General features: G+C 43.9%; 1 protein-coding gene across 2 annotated transcripts in view; it reads left to right on the forward strand.

Moving 5' to 3' along the window:
• Positions 1–23,568, forward strand: part of PLCB1 (phospholipase C beta 1) — a 663,557-nt gene that overhangs the window by 433,048 nt on the left and 206,941 nt on the right. For both annotated transcript variants that reach the window (XM_050952023.1, XM_050952024.1), the window contains exons 5-9: positions 1,903–1,982; positions 5,884–5,937; positions 6,938–7,013; positions 17,937–18,037; positions 19,781–19,947. In XM_050952023.1, coding sequence (XP_050807980.1) covers positions 1,903–1,982; positions 5,884–5,937; positions 6,938–7,013; positions 17,937–18,037; positions 19,781–19,947 — 478 coding nt within the window. The remainder of the gene's footprint in view (positions 1–1,902; positions 1,983–5,883; positions 5,938–6,937; positions 7,014–17,936; positions 18,038–19,780; positions 19,948–23,568) is intronic.

Genomic DNA, 23,568 nt, shown 5'->3' on the forward strand with positions numbered 1-23,568 from the left:
TGCAATAAAAATACAGTAACAGCTTGTCCACTCTCAGTTCTCGGGATGCATTTGAAGTGATATAGTTCTGTCTGACCAAAACAGAGCCTACCAGGTTTACTTAAAAGAAAATGTATCTTAAGCTGCTAAAATAACATTTTATGCTGCTGTTAAACTGCAGCAGTTAGTGTCACAAAGAACTTTTTTAATTGTTGTGGTTATTCATGCTTAAACAAAGCAATGTTTACAGAATGTGTCTATTCTAAGACTGGAAAATTGAGACGCCAGGATGAAATAAAATGCTTTCTTTAATATACTTCTGCTAAAAGCATAGTCACAGGAAAGTAATGATGCTAGAGGCTCTATTCTTTTGTTGTTCTCACATCCCTTGTGTCTTAAGATTAGACCTTACAAGGTTACTGTCAAGAAAAACAATACAACACAAGCTATCCTAGGAGACAGAGGTCCAAAATCTCTTAGCAAAGAGTATGTAAATACAGAACAACTTTGTGGCCAGCAGGGCTAGAAGTCTCTTTCTGAGATCTAGCCCAGGTGTCTGCTGTCGCTGTGGGTGTGCCAGAAAACTCAGTCATGGGGAGAAAGTTGTTGGCTCAGCTGCAGAGGACTACTCTGCCTTGGGAATGTACAAGATCTGAGCTTCTGGGGCTCCCTCATGCTGAACTTGGAGTGACCTGAGAACCAGAATCAACTTTGGGACTGTTTGACTAGAGACCTATGTATAAAGGTATGGTATCAGAATGCTTTGCCATTCTTAATCTTGACACATTGAGAATGGCAGGAGAGGAATATTCGCTGTTGAATGTTGGATAGACTCAGGAAGGCAGCTTGGAGAAGAGGAGCTTACAGTAGTCTTGGTGAAAGGGAAAATTATGGTATGAATGCATGTTTTAGAAGCAGAGACAAAAGGGGTAGATTCTGGAAATGTTATAAAAACAACAAGATTGGGCACGATCCTGTTTGCGAGAAGAAAAGGGAAGGGAGTATCAAATATAACCCTCCAAGTGCCAACTTGAATGACAGGGGGTTCGCACAGCTCTCAGTAGCGATGGAGAAAGGAAGAACATATTGCATGTGCAGTGATGGATTCAGTGCCCCCAGCATCACACATCACCAGAGCATGCAAAATTTTAATTAACCATATGATTGTGACTTCAATGGAACTATTAATGTGAAAGAATCCACAGTATCCAAATGCCTGTGTCTATCCAAAACAAAATCCCTGTCTCTCAACATCAGTTAATCGCAGTAGAAATATTCTTACTGGAAACTGATTAACTAAACATTCATTCCCCTTCCCTCTCCTCCAGGAGAGTGAAATAATCAAGCCACTTCTGTATTTCCCTGCTGCTGTGGTTTCTTTTGCATATTTCTCAGGTCAGTGCAGAGGGGCCCACGCGAAATCTATACTTTCGTTTTGATCACCTATCTTAAGGGGAAAGTACAGTATCGTTGCCTAAATATGTTACGTCCCTGTAGATCATTAGTTTGTAGTGATGTATCCACCACGATGGTGGACATCACACAGTCATAGGTATTTTTCTGTGGGCCTGATTCACAGTCCATTGAAGTCAGTGAAAAGATTGCCATTGACTGCAGTGGGATTTGCATCAGGCTCTATATGATCATATTTGAAATCTCTTTTGAAACACACGAGTGTCAGATAATATCCCTTTGAAAGATAATGTCCGTAGCAAAGTTTGTGATTTATGCGTAATGAAAAAGACAGGCCCTTAGTCTAGAACTTAAGCTGTGCTGGGAAATGCATGTTCAGGCTTTTATTAAACACTTTCTGTTAATAATACTCATGTTGAAACTATTTGCCTTCATGACAATAAAGGTCTAAACAGGCACCTTTGAGAAACTGCATCTGGGCTACATCAGCTGTAATTTATATCTCCCTAGGAATGGACGGACGAAGTTTTCAGTTTGGCAACAAACTTGCTGGCGCACAACATGTCGCGGGATGCATTTCTGGAAAAAGCGTAAGTAGCCGTAATATTTATTGCCAAGGGTGTTACTCCTTGTTCTGAGTCCTTTTCCTTTTTCTTTTGTCAGCCTTCTTACCATCTATTGTTTATACTTTGTTGGCTTGTCGGTTCTGTAAACATGGATTTTCCTCTCTTGCTGAGTTCAAAAAACTGATATCTAAAAAAACCCCAGGGAAATATGATTCCTTTCACCAACTATTACTTAGGAGATGTGGCTGGAATACACTTTTGAATGCCATTGCATTCTTCCTGTCACACATACAGGGAGTGACGTCAGGTCTTGGCACTGCTGCTCAGGGTTAAAAACAATGAATTTCAGACTGACCCACTTCTCTGGGTTTTTTTTTCCTGTGCTATCTATTATTAGTCAAAGAATGAGAAGTACAAGATTTCCATTTTCCTCCATGTGATCCCTCGGGTCTTGGTACTCAGCAGAGAGAAACTGTGAATCTGTTCATCTAGATTCATTGGCACACGATACATTGATTCTGAGTGTTGTAGGACAAAGTACAAAAGGTGTTTATGAGAAGTTCATAAAAATGGCAGACACTTCGCAAATTAAAGAAAAATAGTTGAATAAATCCACGATTACCAGGTGTCATGTAGATGATGAATGCACAGACAGAGATAGTTTTGTTTAAGTGACAGTGCTGAAAACTTCATGATAGAGCCTGCCAAATTAAGACGATGATTCCTGGCCAGTGTTACCTTACTTGCGTTATCCTGTTCCAAAGAGAACTGCATTCAAAGTTCAGGCATACAAGCCCCTATCGAAATGCAGCTCCTGTTTTCCAGAGCTTGCCCCAGAGGTTTGCTTGATTCATTTACTGAAATGGTTGCTATTTGTGGGGCTCAGAGCATGACAATTTTGATTCTTCTTTGAGTGATGGTCCTTATTGTATTCCATGGTGGGTTATGCATGTGCATCGTGCACCCGGAGTCGGAGAATTTGAAAGTGGTGTCCGTTGGTCTGTGCATGTGCCCTGACTCACCTCATGCTTCTATCTGAGGTGATAAAGGATGGGATGGACTGACTGCATCTTCAGTTTCTTCTCATTGCCTCATGGTCTGGGTTGGAACCTCCAGGGTCCTCATCTCTGATGCAGCTCTAATACTTTTAATTGTACATATGTTTATCAGTTTTAGTCATAGATTTAATAGTTCTACTTATTTTCCTAATTTTAGAAGTTTAACAGTTTTAACAGTTTAGAATAGAGTAGAATTTGGGTACTGAACTATGCCCAGAACGCCAGTCTTCAGTCCTTCCGAGTCAGCAACAACCTCCTCATGCAACCACCAACACAGCCTCTACTGCCTGGGAGAATCTCACATCACAGCTGGGTGCAATATGTGTCAAACTTTCCCCGGCCATACCTGAGAAGTTTGAGCAATATGGCCTTGTATACACTACAGAGTTAAATCAACTTAAGTTTCATTGATGATCATATGTTGCTTAAATTACTCTGGTTGTGCATGTCCACACAATGCTCCTTGTGTCGGCAGAGCATGTCCATGGTTGGTGCTCTTGCATTGACAGATAGAGCACTGCATCGTGGGTAGCTATCCCACCGTGCAACTCGCCACCCTGTGCCGCTGGGAGATCTGGGAATGGATCACAGTTCACCATGGGGGCGGGCTCACTGTCCCATTATACAATTCTTTCCGTCCCATCATTCCATGGGCTTCTGACTTCATTTTGTACCACTTTTGAACAGCCCCTGTAAACTGTGCGCCTGCCATCTCTGCCTGAAAGCGTGGATCCTGCACTACTCTCCAGTCTTGTGATGAACGTTATGAACACAGTGCAGCTGATCTTGCCGTATTTCATGAGCTGCAAATCTGATAATGACCCCATGGTGTCTGCCCTGCTGTGTGCTGTGGAAAGAAACAATTCAAGATTTCTGTTGGCATTCACGGTCACCTTCCTTGTTGATATCACTTTGGCAAGAAGGGTTGGTGAACTCAGAACTATGATGGCAGATCCGCCATTTACAATATTCCACAGGCATAAGGTCTCTTTTTGCCTATGCCCAAAATTTTTACCAAAGGCAGTCTCCCTATTTCATATTAACCAATCCATTCACCTACCTATTTTCTTCCCGAAACCGCACACCTCCACAGAAGAACGTAGACTCAATTCCCTTGAGGTCCGACAGGCTTCAGCCGTTTACCCGCAGAGAACAAAAACAATCAGGAAGTCCTCTAGACCATTTACTGAGGTAGCAGAGAGAATCGGGGACACACCATCTCCACCCGGAGAATCTCGAAATGGATTTCTATCTACATTAAACTCTGCTACCAGCTGTGAAATCAACCTCTCCCCGTGGTGGGTATGGGCTCATTCCACTATTGCTCAAGCAATGACCACAGCATCCCTTCAAGATGTGCCTTTCATAGACATATGTAGAGCAGCACGTGGAGTTCTATCCACACGTTCACAGCACACCACGCCTTGGTGCAGGACTCGGCAGTTGATGGCACCTTTGGCACAGCTGTTCTCTGCACAACCCTTCCATCCTCATCTTTGCAGCCTCCTCCCACTTAGATACTGCTTGTGAGTCACTCACAGTGGAATACAATAGGGACCATCACTTGAAGAAGAAGACGAGGTGACTTACCTGTAACTAGAAGTTCTTCGAAATGTGTGGTCCCTCTCTGTGTTCCACTTCCTGCCCTCCTTCCCCTCTGCTTCCGATCTGTCACATTCATGGTGGAGAAGGAACTGGAGACACGGTTGGTCTGCCCCTCCCTTTATTCCCTTGGACGGAAGCACAAGGCAAATCAGGGCGCATGCACAAACCTGCAGACACTACTTCTAAATTTTTCAACTTCACGCTTTGCATGCAGAAGCCACAGTGGAATACAGTTAGGGACCACACATCTCAAAGAACCTCCATTGACAGGTAAGTCACCTCTTCTTTCAGCTCTGAGCTCATAAACTACTAACACTAGACTGGATTGCACATGGTAGACACAATGGGGCTGCTTGCTCAGTATCCCTGTGCATCAGTGAGCTGGAAGTTGTACCTCCTGAGGCATATTCTCTCCTTCCCCTCTCCCTGGGATGGGCTAGCTCTGCACCACTCCCAATGCAACTAAGCCCACATTTTGCCTCAAGAAAGGCATTATTCCTAGGGTGCTTAAAGAGGGTTATAATTAGGAGTAACGAGATGCAATTAAGCAAAAGAAAATTTAAATTTAGGCTGGATATCAGGCAAATTTTCCTAGCAGAGAAAGCCATGGGGCTGTAGAAGTTTTCCAAAGGAGGTGATGGAAGAGTCCGTTACTTAAACATGAACTCAGCAAAGCAGTGGGGAGAAACTCTCACTTAGCAGGAATCTTAACTGATCTGGTGGGTCATTCCATTCCTAATCTAACAGTATGTCATCTCTGGATCTAGACGATGGATTGCGGAAACCATACCCGTGTTAGCTTGGTCAGAGCTAGCTTGCTAAATGTAGCCACAGCGGCTAGCTACTCTGAATATTATCCCATCTGAAACCCTAAACACCTACTTAGGATAACTAGCCCTGCCCACTACCATAGCTACACCACACCAGCTTGATCAGAGCTGGCATGGGTACATCTCCTTGAGCTGGGAATGACATCTTCCAGCTCCAATGTAGAGAGAACCTCTGATTCTGAGCTTTTCTGTGTCAATGTTGTGGATTTTCTTTTGTATTCATGTGTACTGCGGGTTTTTGGCTCGCTCCATATGAAGGCAGACGATATTTCTCACTCACCGTTGATGTTTGTTAATGTCCTGCAAGATTTTTCAGACAGTGCAAAATGAGAGTAAAACTAGCAAACTAATAGAAACAATAGGATTGAGCTGTAAGAGTGTTTGAAAAGCTTTTAAAAGGAAAAAGACATTCCCTTAGTTTTTTCTTTACAGTTACACAAAACTGAAGCTGCAAGTCACTCCAGAAGGACGTATTCCTCTGAAGAGGTAAGTTCTTCTCTCCTTTATTGTTACATTGGATCTTTCAGACTTTTGTGTGTGATTTTAATCTTTAGAATGGTGCTGGACTATCACCCCTTTGACTGAAATTGGTTTGTCCACGCAGCATGTATATAGCACAGCTAGCAATGCAAGCTACTTCCTGACTCCTGTGTCAGTGTGCTCCACCCTAAGCTAACCAGACCAATTTTGGGGGAGCAGGAACCAGTTCTGTCTTCATGGGCTATGGGTGAAGTCTATGGAGGTTGCACTTCTGTATCTGATGCTAAGACTACTTGGCTAAAATACCAAAAGGGAAGGATGGTCCAGTGGTTAGGGAGCTAGGTTCAAGTCCATTCTTTGTCCTAGATTGCCTGTGTGATTTGAGCAAGTTGCCTAAACTATCTGCACCTCAGTTCCCTGTCTGTAAAATGGGAATAATAGCACTGCCCTACCTCAGTGTTGTTGTGATGGTGAATATATTAAAGATTATGATGTGCTCGAATGCTGCAGGGATGGGGAGCCATAGAACTATGTTAATTACCTGTTGTGATGGTGGCTATTTTGGTGGGAATGCTGGGAAGTGAGCTGATGTCGCCCAACTAATTTAATACATGCCACTGACCACCCAACAGATGGTAGTGTTGATAACTACCATTCTGGATTGGATCTGAACCGATGACCTAGCGGTGAAAGGAACTGAACTCTCCTTTCAGGCCTCTTTCCGTCCTCATCCTTTCCGTCCCTTCTATGACTACTTTCTCCGTCAACTCCCGGCCTGCAGTGTTAAGTGTTTATCTGATTGGAATATTTTGATTTCTTTTCCTTTTTTGTTAAAGTGTTTCAGTTTTCAAGACCTAGCAATGAAACAAAGGATGAATGCACAAGTTTTCCAAAAATGTCACTTTGCTGGGCAGTCCATTAGCCATACACAGCTTGTACCCATATAATACAGAACAGTGCTATGTGCCTGTGAACAAATCCCTGCTTGTTTATTTCCATTTTGCAGCATATACCGCTTGTTTTCCGCTGACAGAAAGCGAGTAGAGACTGCATTAGAAGCTTGTAGCCTTCCATCTGCCAGGGTAAGCATTCAGATATCTTCTTGACCTGCTCTGAAGTGTTGCCAATTCATAGCTGATTCCAGGAGTGTTTTCCCAGGGGCTGAGCATGCCCCTTGAGATAGGCCCAAAGAACAGGCCCTCAGCCAGCGGCGCTTCCTCTCTTGCACAAAAGATATCTCTGAATTCCACAGACGGCTCTCTGCAAGACAGAGTATCTTTGTCGAGGAGTTGGGAAGGGAATGGAAGGGAGTGTAGGTGAACTGGAGGGAAGGATATAAGATTGTCTGCCGTCCGCCATGGAGATACTATGAGAATATAATACAGTCACTGACTCTATTACAGACCTTCAGGGCTAGTTTTCACTGCAGTAAGAGCAGGAGTACTTGTGGCACCTTAGAGACTAGCACGGCTGCTACTCTGAAACCTTTCACTGCAGTGTTAACTCAAGGTATAATTGCACAGAACATGACTCCCATCCACACACAAAAGGCTCGAGGTCAAGTTAAGTGGTGCTTTAAACTTGAGCTAGTGAGCCTGGGGACATGGGTAAAATCTTGAGTACAGCTGACACTGGAGCTGGTAGGGACACAGCTACTCTGTGCTGCATTCTGTACTGCTAATAGAACTAGAGCTGGTTGGGAATTTTCTGGCGAAGCACTGATATGTCAGAAAGCAATGTGTTAAAACCGAAGCTGTTCCCAAGAAGGGGTTGATATGGATGAATCTCCCCAATGGAAAACATTTTGAAAAAGAAATTCAAAACATCCCATTTTGATGTTTTCAAAATGAAGTTTGGGTTTTTAATTTATTCAAAATGGTAGTTAATGTATACTAAAAATGTTATTTTGTTAAAAAAGTCAAAATCTCAATGAAACATTTTGAAATTATCAAAGCCCTTCCATTGCCCCAATCCAAAGTGATTTTTAGATGCTCAGTTGATGGAAATCGTTGAGATCTGGATTTTTCATCTCATTTTGGGATGGGGAAAAAAATCCCAAAATCACAGTAGCTCTCAAAGGACGGGAAAACTGTTTCCCACCAGCTGTAAATGCACTCACTCTGTGCTGCAAATCCAAACACTTTCTGCATCTCCAGTGCTGTTTGCTGTGCGATTTGTTCTCACTTGAGCTAGGATAACTCAAGAGGAGTTAACTCAAGTGTGGCTAACTCAAGCTCACTCTGCAGTGAAGGTCAGCCTGTAGTCTCTCCAATGTAGAAGAGACCTCACTTTAACAGAGGGATGCCAGGAACAGCTGCCACCAAGCTAGTCCCTAGCTGCCTAGCTCCAGTGGAGACCTGCAGAAGCACAGAGCTGGCCTGCAGATGGCCCAGACTTCTTGTGAACACTCAGACTGTGTTTGGGACCTGGTTCCACAGCTGATTCCTGTGAGAAGGGCAACTCTGGTGAACAGCAACAGGACAAAACTCCACAAGCCACGCCTCAGAGAGCTCATCTGCCCCTGGTTCAATCAGACCCTCAGATATTTCAGAAATCTAGGGGAAAATGGATATAAAAAGATGGAAAGAGGCTTTGGGAGCTTTTTGCAAGCAATGTATGTAAATATTTGCAAAACATATGTAAAGATTATGGAAATCTAAACTGATTGTGAAAATAATGCGCCGTATACTTTACCACGAGCAACAGATATGTGATTGGTTTTCTACCTTCTTATTTGTTTCTTTAAAAAAGGAATATGTTTGAGGTTTGTTTCCAGGATTGCTTTTCATTTAATTGGCAGTGCAGTTAGCATTTAAGATGAGAGATTCAGGAATCACTCATTTGATTTAATGTATCTGTTTACTGAGTGGTAATAAGGATAAAAATGATTTCTTAACTCTCACTGAAAGAAACATAAACATTAGAGTACTTGAAGGAAACCACAAGCTCTTCCTGTTATTTATTTAAGTCAATAGTCAACTTTATTTAGAGATTGCTGTATATTTTTTGCCGGGACACCTTTTGGAAAATTATTCATAGTATAAGGTAGATCTTTTTGTTCAGGACAAAAAATGATGTATTACATGCAGTAAAGAAAACTCAGTTGATTATCCTGGAAATAAAATCTTTTAAAAGAAACACTGTTCCATGACCAAATCCTCCATGAAAGAGTAAATCCCACAGAGTTGATGGGAAATTTTACTGTTTTGACTTCTGCTCTTTCACCTGTGTTCCCATTTACTTGAACAAGCAGGATTCTGGGCTCTCAGCTTCCAATTTCTGTGATGTTTTAATCCATCTTGTGTCCTGCAGACGTAAAGTTTAGGCTAGTACAGGGTAAAGTTGAAACTCGTACAGGATCTCATTCAGATATGTGAATAGCATGGTATCCTCCTTGGAAAAGTGGAATTTGTTTATTTAGTGTATTTTTAACAAAGGATGACGGGGCACCTAGAACATTGGGTGAGTGTCTTTTTATATATTTTCTAAAACTCCAAAGAAAGATGTCTCTCCATGATGCATAGAAAGGACATTTAAGATATACATTAGGGAAGCGTCGGACTCATGGACTGGGATTTTTCCAAGGTGAGAGTGTGATTTTGTGCTGTACTTCTAAGAGACTGTAAAAGCCCCTAAGGCACAGCAAAAAAAAAAAAAACAAACAAACAAAAAAAAAAACAGACAGAAAGAAAACCCTGCAGCCCTGGGGGAAAAGGAACTTAGGTGGATTTAAACCTCTTTTGCACCATCCTGATTCTAGGTTGCTTCAGGGGCTGATATGGCCCCTGGCATGTAACTTAAGCTATGGCTATACTGGAGAGCTTACAGCGGCACAGCTGCACCAATGCAAGCCCTCTAGCATTGCCGACATGAGAGAGCTCTTCCATTGGCTTTACTACTCCAGCCCCCATGAGCGGCAGCAGCTATGTCAGTGGGAAAAACTCTCCTGCCAGCAAGCGCTGTCTGCACTGGTGCTTATGTCGATATAACTTATGTCGCTCAGGGAGGTGTTTTGTTCACACCCCTGAGCTTTATTCACACCCCTGAGCTCTATTCACACCCCTGCCGACATAGGCTGTAGTGTAGTCATTGCCTCTGCCTTAGGAGACTGCCCAGGTTATAGTAGTCTGAGCTGAGCTGCCTACAGGTGACATCTTTGCACAGAACTCCTGTAGTTGTGTCGACTATAGGCCCAGGCCCAGCCCCTGATGTGCCCCCAGTGCTGCAGCTTGGTTGGAAGGCACCTCCCAAGACCATGTGTAGCTATCTTACTTAGTTCCTGGGAATTCTCCTCCACCTGGAGCAGAGGTTTTACAATCTCTTTATGCTGCTGTGGAATAATAATAGGAAGGGTTATCTCTCCCTAAAAGCCTAAAATTCAGCTCTTCTGTTCAAACATAGGCCCGAGAAATAAGGGCTTGATCCTGCAAGGCGCTGAGCGCTCTCACCTCGATTCTGCAAACACTTAAACATGTGCTCAACTGAAGCATATATGTAGTCCCGTGAAAGTCAATGTGATGATTCACATGCTTAAAGTAAAGCACCGAAGCAAGTGGATTCTGGGTCAGAGTGCTCAGCGCCTTGTGGAAGTGCCTAAAAATGAATTTAAGAGCTTGTTGCCTGATTTTCCAAATCCTTGAGTATCCAGCAGCAAATATTGAAGTCAGGGGAGTGAAATTTTCAAAAATGCCTGAGGGGATTAGGTGTCCAACTGGAAGTTAGGCATCCGACTCCCTTAGGCATTTTTTAAAATCTCAGCCAGGCTTGTTGAAGTCAGTGGGAGCTGAAAAGTGCTCGGCATGCTTCAGATATGAAGTTTATAGCTTTACTTTAGGCACTTGCTTTTCAAAATCTTGGCCTCGGAGATTGTTTTCTGCTCTCCATTGAGCATGAAAAATGGCCATGAATGTAAATATTCACCCAAAAATAAAACAACTGGCTATTGAATCCTATCATCTGGATAGCTGTTGTGCTGTTAAATTAATAGAGGAATGATACAAATGCTGCAAAAGCAAGTGGGATTCCAGACAACTAATAAATTATCAGTGCCTGAAATGAATAGAGGGCCTTAATAACAAAATAATATTGAATGCCAAATATACAGCAAATTTAGAAACAAGGAATGTTTTTCTGCAGTGCAAGAAGTAGGGCAGATTGTTCAGAGAACACAGAAAGAGCTTCAGACCAAAGGTCTGTGGGTGGCTCCACTGATATCTGACTCGCTCTCAGGCCAGCATGTTGAAAGGGACAAAATATTTTAAATGTTTTTGACAGTGAGGATTTTGCTGTCCAAATTTAGAGAGTGTCTAAAATTGTCTCTTGGGTTGTAGAAGCTATTTGGGCCAAGCTTTTATCTCCTGTTTTGATCGTTGTGTCATGTGCAATACTGAGCATATTGGCAGGGGGGGCGAGTTGTATGGGCCCGCGGTACCTGTGCTCCAGGAATATTCAGAGCACAGGGGCCTGGCTCCACCAGTGTTTGGCCCCACCTGCCGCCTCTCACGCACCTCCACCAGAGTGTCTCTCACTCCTGCCTGCCACCCCTGGGTGATTTAAAAGAACCCAGGGGCCACCGCTGACACCACCGGCAGCGCAGTGGGGCTAAAGTGGTTTCCTTCCTGCCCTTGCTCTGCGCAATGTGCCACTCCCAGAAGTGGCCACATGTCCCTGTGGCCCCTGGGGTGGGTGTCTCTACGCACTGCCCCTGCCCCAAACACCGACTCTGCCATTGGAACTGCAGCCAATGGGAGCTGCAGGGGCGGTGCCTGCGGGCAGCAGCACGCGGAGACCCTCCGGCACCCCTCTGCCTCTCCCGCACCCCAGCCCAGAGTCCACACCCTGCATCCAAACTCCCTCTGAGAGCCTGCATCCCTCACCCCCTCCCGTACCCAAAGTCCCTCTCAGAGCCTGAACCCCCTCCTGCACTCGAAACCTCCTCCCGCACCCAGACTCCCTCCCAGAGCCCACACCCTCTCTTTCACCCCAACCCAGGGGCAGGCAAACTTTTTGGCCTGAGGGCCACATCGAGTTTCGTAAATTGTATGGAGGGCCAGTTAGGGGAGGGGGTCATGGCCCGGCCCCCACCTCCTATCTGCTCAACCCTCTGGGACTCCTCCCCATCCAACCCCTCCTCTCATTCCTGACAGGCCCCCCGGGACCCCTGCCCCATCTAATCATCCTTTTTCCCTGGCCCCTGACTGGCCCCAGAACCCCTGCCCCGACTGCCCCTTGCTGCCCCATCCAACCCCCCCCATTCCTGACTGCCCCCCCAGGGACCCCTACTCCCATTCAAGCCCCTGTTTCCCCCAACCACCCCAACTCCTATCCACAACCCTGTCCCCTGACCACCACCCCAAACTCCCCTACCCTCTATACAACCGCCCCCGCCCCTTCATCACGCTGCCTGGAGCACTGATGGAGCAAGCACCTGGAGCCAGGCCATGCCACTGTCACCACCACACAGCACAAGGACCAGGTCAGGCCGGGCTCTGCCGCTGCGCTGCCCCGTGAGCTCACAGCCCCACCGCCCAGAGCATTGCACCGGTGGTAGAGCAAGTGAGCAGATGCTGCCGGGGAGGGAGGAAAGCAGGGGAGGAACCAGGGGCTAGCGTCTCAGGCCAGGAGCTCGGGGGCTGGGCAGGACAGTCCTTCAGGCCAGATGTGGCCCACAGGCTGTAGTTTTCCCACTTCTGCCCCAACCCCCTGCCCCAGCCCAAAGCCCGCACCCAAACTCCCTCCCAGAGCCTTAGGCAGGTGTGGGGATGGGGTGGGGCAGGACTTGGATCCATTCTGGGCACCACCAAAAATTGTACAAATCTGCCACCCCTGCACATTGGTGGTGGTAAATAAATAATACATACATTTCATACTTTGTTTCCATCCAGTGGCTTGCCTAGGTAGGTTTTTGTATGATTGTGGCTGTAAATGGATGGAAATTCAAATGCAGCTCTGAATTTGAACCAAATTACATGCAAAAGGGGACAGAAACGTAGCTCTCTGGTCATCAGGAAAGTTCCCCATCCTGCAAAGTGCTGAGTGCTCTCAAAATCCCATTAAAACCAATAGGAAATCTATGGGAATGTAAAGACCCTCAGTAATCACAGCAGTGATGTCAAAATTGCCCCTATAAGAAATACTTACTCATTTAGTGAAGCACTGGCATACTGTAATTGTCTATTGTCTGGCGGGTTTTCAGATGCAATGGAAATTGAGGTACATGCTTTACTGCAGACAGCCTTACGTTGTTCTGTTTTTTTACGAATGTACAGCAGTCAGATTTGGGAGAAGTGCCTATTGTCAGCTCTGGTACAATTCTTTTTAGATGTTGTGCATACCACTGGTAAGGTATTTTTTGCCTGGTTCTCTCTAAGAACCATAATTAGGTGTAGCAACTGCCTACAGATTATGCCCACACAAGCATTCAGAAATATTATAGTGTGCCAAAACAAAGAGTGTAAAAAGCTTGTAGCTACTCAGCCCTATAGAACTGTATTTTTCAAGAATTGTCACTCTTTATGATGTATTGCGCTCCACAATATTTAGAGTTAAATAGGGGTGTCACTACATCTGAAGACTGAATCAGTTCATTTGAAGCATTTTCTCCACTTGCTATGGAAACGCAAACGTACGTTAACAAAGCAAATAATTGTGTCTCCATTTGTCACCCACAATGTAAGCAAACTTATGAGAAAGTCCAACTTTGGTTATTCATAAAACATTTTGTACCCATCAGTGAAAAACAACTGATTTTTTTTTAATCCAGAAAAAAAGAAACCCAAAAGTTTTGTTGAGAAAGCTTTGCACTCTGTAAGCATGCTCCACATACAGCCAGCAATTCACTCAGTCTCGCCAGCTAGACAGGTTCAGTTTGGATCAGTTCTTTGATTGGTGGCTGTATTGGGTGATCACTAGATTCTCTTCCTTGTGACTCAGTAGTGCACCAGTGCCCCACCGCTGTGCAGGGGAGCCGAATATTTAATAACATGCCATTGAAATGATCACTGAATTTGGGAGCGAAAAAGATCATCCTTGTGCCCGTGTCCCCACAATGCATTGGGGGTTCGTGCATGTCAACAAGGTTTCACCCAGAGCCGTTGGGTCAGATCTTTGTCCCAATTCAAGTCACTCTTTTACCACTCCGTCTTCTAAAGGGGCAGCTGGAGATTCCTCTGGCTGGGTGAGGCTGGAGTGTTCTGTGCTCTAGCTATCTCAGGTTCCTAGGGGACTGTTGGACTGTTCCAGCCAGCATAATTTTGAGCAGCTGAGTGACTGCTCTAACTTATGTTGGGGGGAGGGGGCTGCTTTGGCCACTGGTCACTTCTGGGATTAGGGGAGATGGACAGTTCACTTGTAGCTACATTTCATCCCCACACCTCCATCCCAGCTGCACTGAGTATGAATTTGGTGAGGATTTGCCTCCATTTCAGCAATGGGTTTGATCATTTTAATAGATTTTTGTGTATTCCTATTCTACTTCCCTTTCCATCTGCCCTGATTCCAAATAGCGTATGGATTCTGGGCACTGACTGTCCAAAGCCACATTCTGATTGGTTATGTGTGCCAATCAAAATGCTACGTGCCTATGCACCAATACCAGGTAGTATGCAGGAGGGAAGCTCATCACGAGAAGAGTGAAGTGGCTAAGGGGGGAAAGATACCTAGTGACAAATATAACTGGAGATTTAACCCACTGGTCACTGTGTCCCCCTCTGCCCAGTCCACAGAGAATGTGGGCCTGTTGCTATGTAATGACTTCCATCTTTGCTGACAGCAGGGATTCAAATAGAGATCTGCAGAGCTAAAAGTTGGAGTCTCTACAGCAGTGGTCCCCAACGTGGTGCCGTGGGTGCCATGGTGCCTGCCAAGGCATTTATGTGTGCCCGCCTAGTGCCCAGCAGGGAAAAGAAGCCATAGCCCTGCGCCTGTCGGGGACAGAGAACTCAGGTTGCAGGCGCAGTGTTCTCTGTTCCCAGCAGGTGCGAGGCCTGCCTAGTGCCCGGGAGGGAAGAGAAGCTGCGGCCCCATACCGGCCAGGGACAGAGAACTCCGGGGCTGCAGGCGCCGGTGTTCTCGGTCCCCGGAAGGCGCGGGACCCACCTAGTATCCAGCAGAGGAGAGAATCTGGGGCCCCGCGCCTGCTGGGGACAGAGTACTCGGGGGCTGCAGGCATCTGTGTTCTCTTTCCTCGCAGCTTTTCTCTGGCTTCTCTCTTGATTCGAGATTTTTTTTTGGTATTATTTAATGTACAAATACAGAATAAGTCTTGAAAAATTGTTGGTGCTCGCCACACTCTTCTGAAAACATGAATGTGCTACTGGCCACAAAAAGGTTGGGGACCACTGCTCTTGTGGTAAAGATCCAGGCTAACTGGTATTTATAACAGACTTACATCCTCTGTGTATTGGAGACAGACAAGGACACATCACACACCATAAGTGGTGGCTTACACACTTCCTCTGCTCTTTTGAGCATCTGAGGCCTATAACTTTTCAAATCTCAAGAATGGGGGCCGTCACACAGACGTTGTAGGAGTGGAGTGTTGAAAGGAGGAGGCCTTTGAGTAGGAGATGAAGAAAACATCCCAGTCCCTCAAAGATCCATACTTTCCCTTCACTCCTGAGGCACCATTTAGCTCCCTTATAATTAGAAAAATGACACTGAGGACTGTTTAATACACCCAACTTAGGTGTTTATAATAGAAAATGCATTGAAGGTGGCTGTGGGGCCACAAACTGGTGATGAAAAGGTGTCTGGAGAGCAGGAAGGAACAGTTCAGGAAACCTAAGGAAACAAAAATGAAAAGAAGTTGGGAAAAAATGAACAGCCAGTTAAGCATAATGAAAGTAGCTCTGTGTTTGTGTATGTGTGTGTGTGTGAGAGAGAGAGAGAGAGAGAGAGAGAGAGAGAAATACATTTCCAGTTTCCTCAGCAACAGTATGTGCATATAAAGGCATGGTTTTTTTTTGTGGTTGTGCATATAATTGGCTTATTTTGAGATGCTTTTGCTGCTCACACCATGTGGAACTGATTGAAGGATTATAAGGTCTGAGGCATGGCAAGTGTGTATTGGGGAGAGAGGTGTCTCGTTCTGAGCCTCCCTGTGCCACAGGCCCTAGGAGTTTGGGGCTTTTATTACTATAACTGAGGGCACAGGCACCTAGGTGGTGGAAAACCCACCCAAAGGAGGGTTGCAGAGGTACAAGGTGCAGGCAGTTCCTCTTTTGTCACAGAACCCTGAGCCAGCCAACCCTAAAAGTGGGTAGGGAGGAGGTGTGGCCAGGACAGTGGGGAGTATACTGGTCAGCACATCCCGTAAGCAGCCTGCAGCGCTGAGCTTTGGATGTTCCCTCTCCCAGCAGAAACATCAATGGAGGGTTCTGGTACAAACACCCATAGGTGACTGGCCCTTGGGACTCGATGGATCCCACTAATGCAGGGGAGGGGAGGACAATCACACCTCTAGCACATTTTTACCAGAAAAATATTGGAAAGTTCCCTTCCTTCTAACAAAAGCTTGAATAGACACTTCCGGTTCCCTTGGCAACGGTGCTAAACAGCAGAATAAATAATAATAATGATTTCCTCTATCGGCGGCTTGCTTCTGACACAAGTGGGCTCAGCAGCATTTCCAGGGAAATGCCTTTGCATCCGATCTCAAAACCATTTCTTCTCACTGATCGGAATCATGTACTTAGTTTGGAAGTGTCACTTGATACTGTAGTCCATCCACAGGCAAAATACCCAGTGCCTTCCATGTGGGTGGCTCACATGAAGGGAATTCAGGATCAGGTCCTTGATATGTCTATTCCACATTTTTGCATTTTCAGTTTTGACCTCTACACAATGATTATTTTGCATGTCCTCCTCCTTTCTCAGGAGAGTTCAGTGGACTGATGCAAAGGCAAAAGTCAAACGATGTGAAGCTACCGGCCTGCATTGGGGCTTGCATCGTCATTTAGACCTCCTCTCTACCTTTTCCCGGCCCCAATGGGTGCATGGAGGGAGCAGCCCCTGCTCTTCGCTGAGCTCAAGGACTGTGATTGGATGGGCTCTTCAACGAGTGTCAAATAGGAAGAAAGCTCTTTCATCCACCTGAGTCCCATGCAAGGACCAATCACAATAAGGCTCAAATCTTCTATACTGTAATAAAATATGCTATGCATAAGAGCAAACACAACAATCCTATTCTTCTGGAAAAGCTCTATAGAATATATAATAGAGATTATAAAAATACCATGTAGAAATAGTTATATAATTTACTCTAGAGACTTACCAAATTTAAGAAATCTTTCTTTCCATCGGTTTTGGAACCATTCTGCAGAATTCTGTAGTATTTTCTATTAAATTATATTGGATGTTAAAACAAATGAACAAAAACTTTTAAAAAAACTAGATTCCATAAACCTTTTCCAGAAGAATAATATTTATCCATGTGTCCTGAGTAAATAGCGGGAAATATTTGTGCTGTCCTTGGACAAGACCGGCGTATTAAGTTTTGCTCAGGGTTCCAATTCATTCCCTGGTTCTTCACATGCTCCAAGGAGTCAAGTAACCTGTTGCAGCTCTATTAAAGTATCAGTTCGCTTACCCTTGGGAAGGCTGGGAGGTGCAGCCTGGGTTCGCCCCATTCCCTGCCCCTAACCACTCCCCGCTCACTTGTGTGGAGTTGGAATTAGCGGCTACATAGAGGCTGCTCCCGCACCCATTCTGTGGTTAGCTCACATAAGGGCAGAAGGGAAAGTTTTGTGTCTTCTTACACTTCTGCATGGGTGCATAGGGTAAAAGATAATCATGTCTAAGGGAGGACATAGTCATACAACAAATCACCCAGTTATTGAAATTGAGACTATTTTATTTTTTGTCAAAAGATATATATTCTTGAAAACTGCTCTGTTATTCAAGAGAGTTGATTATTCTGCAAAGGGAAATAATCTTGTAATGACCTGCTTATAAACAAGATGTGCTATTTCTTTTCTTTAGTGTGTTTTTCCCCTCCTATTTCACAGAATGATTCAATCCCTCAAGAGGACTTCACCCCGGAAGCATACAGAGTATTCTTAAACAATCTCTGCCCTCGGCCTGAAATTGACCACATCTTTTCTGAGTTGTAAGAAAAGACACTTTTTTCCCCCCTCCTCCGTGGATTTTCTCTGGTAACGATGGCAAAGTATGGTTATTTAGGCTGCAGCATCACAGTGACTGCCAAGAACAGATTTCCATGTCAAACAGGATTGTTATTTAACCTGGGAGGTGAATGTAGATCAAAAGTTCCTTCCTCCAAGCTTTACCCACTGTCTTTAACGGCCAGAGTTTTACAATAATTTATTCCTAGAGGAATAGAACGGCTGGGACTTGTTTCTCAATATGGATTATGATAGTTTAAGCTTCAGTGAGAGAAAAGGAGGGGAAATGATAAGCATGAGAACAGGCATTAGAGATCAGCGTATAGAAACCACTTGAAGACTAATTAGGAGCTGGAGTAAGAACACAATGGCGTTTAGGATTCCTGCATGATGCAGTTAGAGATCATATGCCTCATTACAGTGTAAATTAAATTTGCAAACAGCTGTGTTTTTGTCATTTCGTATTTTCAGTTTCTTAAACGCATGAAAGCCATACAACTTTAGCTGAACTATTTCACATCTCCTTTTTCTGGGATTAGGTCAGTACAGTTTTATGTTTCTTTAGTGAACCTCACGAACCTTTCAGAATTAAAAAACTTACTTTGGTTTCACTGGCATTCCGGTGTGCATCTCGGTCCGCCACAAGATATTGACTACTTCTGCAGCAACCTGCTGTCTCACTACTACTGGAGAGAAATACAATCCCAGACTACGTAGATGCAACACTCCATGATTCACCAAATGTTACACCCGCTTACTCCAGAGCTAAATTTGGCCCCTGGCAAGCAAACAATGGCATGTGGTGGTATGGCTACTCCTCCATGATTTACTGTACTTCTCAGCTCCAACACAGCCTCTTCTCCTATCATTTATGGAGCAGAAAAGTGGGGCAAGATGGTAGCCAAGTGGATGAGATGTTAGTTCCCAAGACACCTAAGACACATCCCAAGAGCCATCAAAGCAAATTCATGAGCTTATATTTGAAACCCGTGTGTTCTTGCTCTGTTCGTCTTTTTCTCCCCCAATCGATAGGGTGAGATTTTCAGAAGTGTTCAGCTTTGGCCGAACTATCCTCCCATTGAACTTAATGGGAAAACTGCCACTGATTGCAATAGGAACAGATAAATGCTTTCGAAAATGCCACATATAGTGCCACATATAGTGGTGTGTTCAGAGGTCCATCTACACAAAGCCTATTGCAGGGCCATAGCCTGAGATTTTTCAGCTTCTTGGGTTGGGATCTGTCTTTTTTTGGCCTGTTTTGTAAAGTGCCTAGCATCCTTTGAGGGCCCCGTAAAACAATCACATAATAGTATAATACAATCCTCCAGCAGAAAAACCTAATAGTTAGGCCTGGAATGCCAATGGAACTTAGGAAACAGGCTCAGTAATACAGCATTTGATTTCCTCTCATTTAAAAAAAAATACTTCCATCCAGTACAGGAATCTAGGAGTAGAGTTTTCAAAAGCTCTCAGCGTTGGCCTAATTTTCTTTCACTGACATCAACAATGCTGAGCCCTCTCACTGAAAAGTGTTTAATGAAGAACGTTTGCCATACCCAGTTGTAAAGTAAATGAGTTTGGAGACTTAGCAGAACATAACTTTTTGTTGCCTGGTAGTTTGAATCTTGTTTCTGTTTCCATGGGAAGTTGCAAACCATTGAACAAGAATGCAAAGGCAAATATTCTAATTTCGTTTCTTTTTTTTAACCATCATTTTTCTCTAGCGGTGCCAAGAGCAGACCATACCTTACTGTTGATCAGATGATGGAGTTTATAAATTATAAACAACGTGATCCACGGTTAAATGAAATCCTTTATCCGCCGATGAAACAGGAGCAAGTTCAACAACTGATTGAGAAATATGAACCCAATAATGCTCTAGCAAAAAAAGGTCAGTAGTTTTGATAGTCTTTCTGTATTCTGTTTCTGGCTTGAAACAATGGACAAATTATACTAGAGCAACACACTGGAGCAGACATTGGTTCAAACTCTAATTTCCAAATGGCTGATTTTAGACTTTGCAGGCTTGTGAAACTTGCTGTAGTTAATATTCCAATTAATTTTGTTGGAACCAAAGTTAGGAAGGATGGGTTGGTTTCCGTTTGCTTTTCAGTATGTATAATTGATAGTTCTGAACAGTTGCTCTGATATGTAAATTTCAGCACAAGCAGCACTATGACAATAACTGTTTTCTTGCATATGAGATGTTTGGAAAATGCAAAACGTTATAAAACAATCAGTGGTATTGAAACTGAGAAAAATAATTCTATCGCCTGATAATTGTAATAACAATAATAGCACAGCCATCTATTTGCTGATAAGGTGGTTATACAAAGCAGGCACTGGTTATAGCAGAATGTGCTTTTTTGTCATAATCACAGAAAATTCTCTTTTGAAAATCTTGAACGTTGTTTGGGCTCAGCTGGGCATTTTGCCAAAAGCTCAGTGAAATCCTATTCCACTCTCAGCAGATAGACTTTTACTACCACCCTGAGTCTTAAAATAACATTGATTTTACACATGCATCTTGTTTTATTCTGATTCATATGTCGTACCGTCTACCTCCTTTTCAATTGTGTTTATATCATAGAATTTTTATGGGCGTGGGAATATCCTGAAAAACAGATCTGATGTGAAAAAACATAGTTTAATTCAGAGAGATGGGACCCAGTCCTACAAGTTGCTAACCCTCTCTTCAGAGGTGCTGAGTACCCTGAATTCCACACCCTTATCACTTACAAGGGTCAGATTCAAACTAGCCATCAAAGAGACAAAGCCTTGGAGCCTCAATTTAACGAAACTCTCAGGGCTTGTTCCTCATTTACACTAAGTCCAGTACATTGATGCCAATTTTAATGCCCCTTTATACTGCCAAAGGGGGTGTTAAGGCCAAAGCAGACCGCAAAGAGTTACAAAGGGATCTCACAAAACTGGGTGACTGGGCAACAAAATGTCAGGTGAAATTCAATGTTAATAAATGCAAGGTAATGCACACTGGAAAACATAATCCCAGCTATACATACAAAATGATGGGGTCTAAATTAGCGGTTACTCATTCAAGAAAGAGATCTTGGAGTCATTGTGAGTAATTCTCTGAAAATGTCTGCTCAATATGCAATGGCAGTCAAAAGAGCTAACAAAGGAAGGAATATATAACAAGACAGAAAATATCATAATGCCTCTATATAAATCCATGGTATGCCCACATCTTGAATATTGTGTGCAGATCTGGACATCCCATCTCAAAAAAGATATATTGGAATTTGAAAAGGCACAGAGAGGGGCACCTAAAATGATTAGGGTCATGGAACAGCTTCCGTATCAGGAGAGATTAAAAAGACTGGGACTTTTCAACTTAGAAAAGAGATGACTGGGGGGGTCTATAAAATCTTGACTGGTGTGGAGAAAGTGAATAAGGAAATGTTATTTACTCCTTCACATAACACAAGAACTTGGGGACACCCAATGAGGTTAATAGGCAGCAGATTTAAAACAAACAAAAGGAAGTACTTCTTCACACAACGCCCATGTGCCTGTGGAGCTCTTTGCTGGGGAGGTTGTGAAGTCCAAAAAAGATACGAATAGACTGAAATGAACACTGATCAATGGCGTGGGTTCAGAGTTATGGTTCAACCTTTAAACTGAATTTTTGCTTCACATTCTCGGTGCTATTGCAAGGGATTGTGCAGCAGTTGAACTGGAAAAGGAAATAAAAAGGTACTGGTACTTTTCCAAGTTCTGCCCACAAAATGAACTTTCAGTAGATTGTGCAGGAGTTCAAACCGTGACATGTCTGCTGCTTGGGCTCCATTCCCCCAATACACCGTTGGGCTCTTCCAGCTTGGCTTCCTTTTGGGTTTGGCTCAGATAGCGTGTTGGGTTTCTCTGGCTTCACTCCTTTTCAATTTGGGGAAAAACTTAACAGGTGGTATCTCCCAAGCCCACTCACTCCGGGTGCCAAAATGAGCAGACGATTAGAGTAGATTGGGTAGCTCTTCACAGTATGATCCTTCCTCTGCTTCCATGTAGTTAAATAACTTTAACCCACCTGGTCCAATCACTTGCCAGCCGGAGCTCTACAAACATGGAGAAGCTTCACAGTTCCCAGAACCTACCTGAGACTGGCCAAAGAGATAAGCAAGAACAGAGCTGAAGGCCTCATTTGGTATATTTGGCCCCTTACTCCTCCTCCACAGGGACCATGGCAGCAGCGGTTCTAAGGGGGGGATTGAATGTTCCCCAGCAGCCATGTAGAAAAGCTGCTCTAGCACCTTATGGTGAGGCAGAAAGAGGGCCTAACCTGAGAGACCATCACCAGGATTAATGAGGTACAACAAGAAACAGAGTGATGGTATGAGGAACGCAGGAAGCAGCGTTCCAAGAGACACGGGTGGAGAAGGGACATTGGGAGATGGTGTCATGAGCATGGATCAGAAGGGCACACATGGCCTACGTAAGCAGGCTCTTATACTGAGCTCATCACACTGTATTTCCTGGACATCTTATTGAAATAAGGGCATATTTGAGACAGGAGAAGGGAAAAGGGGAGTGACAGGAGCTGCAGGGGTGGAGCCCCCAGGAGCACGTCAGTGTCAATGTGCCAATCGCGTTATATGGTTTTGGAAGAATATCACTCTACTTGAAATGAACCAATACCACTGAAACAGAATCAAATCCAAACCCAGAACAAAAGAAAACCCCGTAAAAAATCAAAAGCTTTTTTCAACCAAGTGATTTCAGCCACTTTAAATCACACCAATATACGCATACAGTACTTTGTGGTGGCATTAGAGAGACTTTAAAGACTGTGCACTAGCAATAGCTTGACTGAAATGGCTACCCTTAGAGCAAATTGCGTTGCACCTGCCTCAAATTTCTCAAAAGAGTTTAAACATGTGCAACTGGTTTGGGATTTGTTTTTGTTTTCAGTCACTGCTGTTTCTGATTTTGTAAAACCTATCAACTGTGCTCATTGTCTTGTTTCAGATTAACTGATGGGTTGAAAAAGTGCATAAAATGAAACAGAGACTAAATGTAAAAACAGATATTAATGGTGAAGGGTGTCCACTTCCTTTCTTTGAATATCATTCTGTACGTATATGAATTATTGGCCTCATTTTCAGAAGTTCTGAGTACCCCCAAATTCCACCGAGGTCAGTAGGACCTTCTCCGCTGCACCCTTGAAAGCCAAGCCAAGTATTTCTCTTGCATTTTTAACTTTTAAAACCATTCTTTCCCTGATTTAAATTGCCATATAAATAGCTGTTACAAAACTGGAATCAAATTCAAAAGCTTTTGGTGTGTCAAGGATCCCATAAACATCTAGATTTCTAATGGATTCCTACAAAGATATCAACAAGAGTACAGCATTTATTAATTTTTTCTGTGTATAATAACACACATCAAGACATTGACTTAGGCTGGGTACCTGTAATTTTGAGATGATTGAAAATATTTGGCTTCAAGCTTGCCTGGGCAGCTGTGGGGTGGAGATGAGGGCTCAGTTTTGTGT

The sequence above is a fragment of the Gopherus flavomarginatus genome, chromosome 4 (genome assembly GCF_025201925.1).
Source record: "Gopherus flavomarginatus isolate rGopFla2 chromosome 4, rGopFla2.mat.asm, whole genome shotgun sequence".
Lineage (NCBI taxonomy): Eukaryota > Metazoa > Chordata > Testudines > Testudinidae > Gopherus > Gopherus flavomarginatus.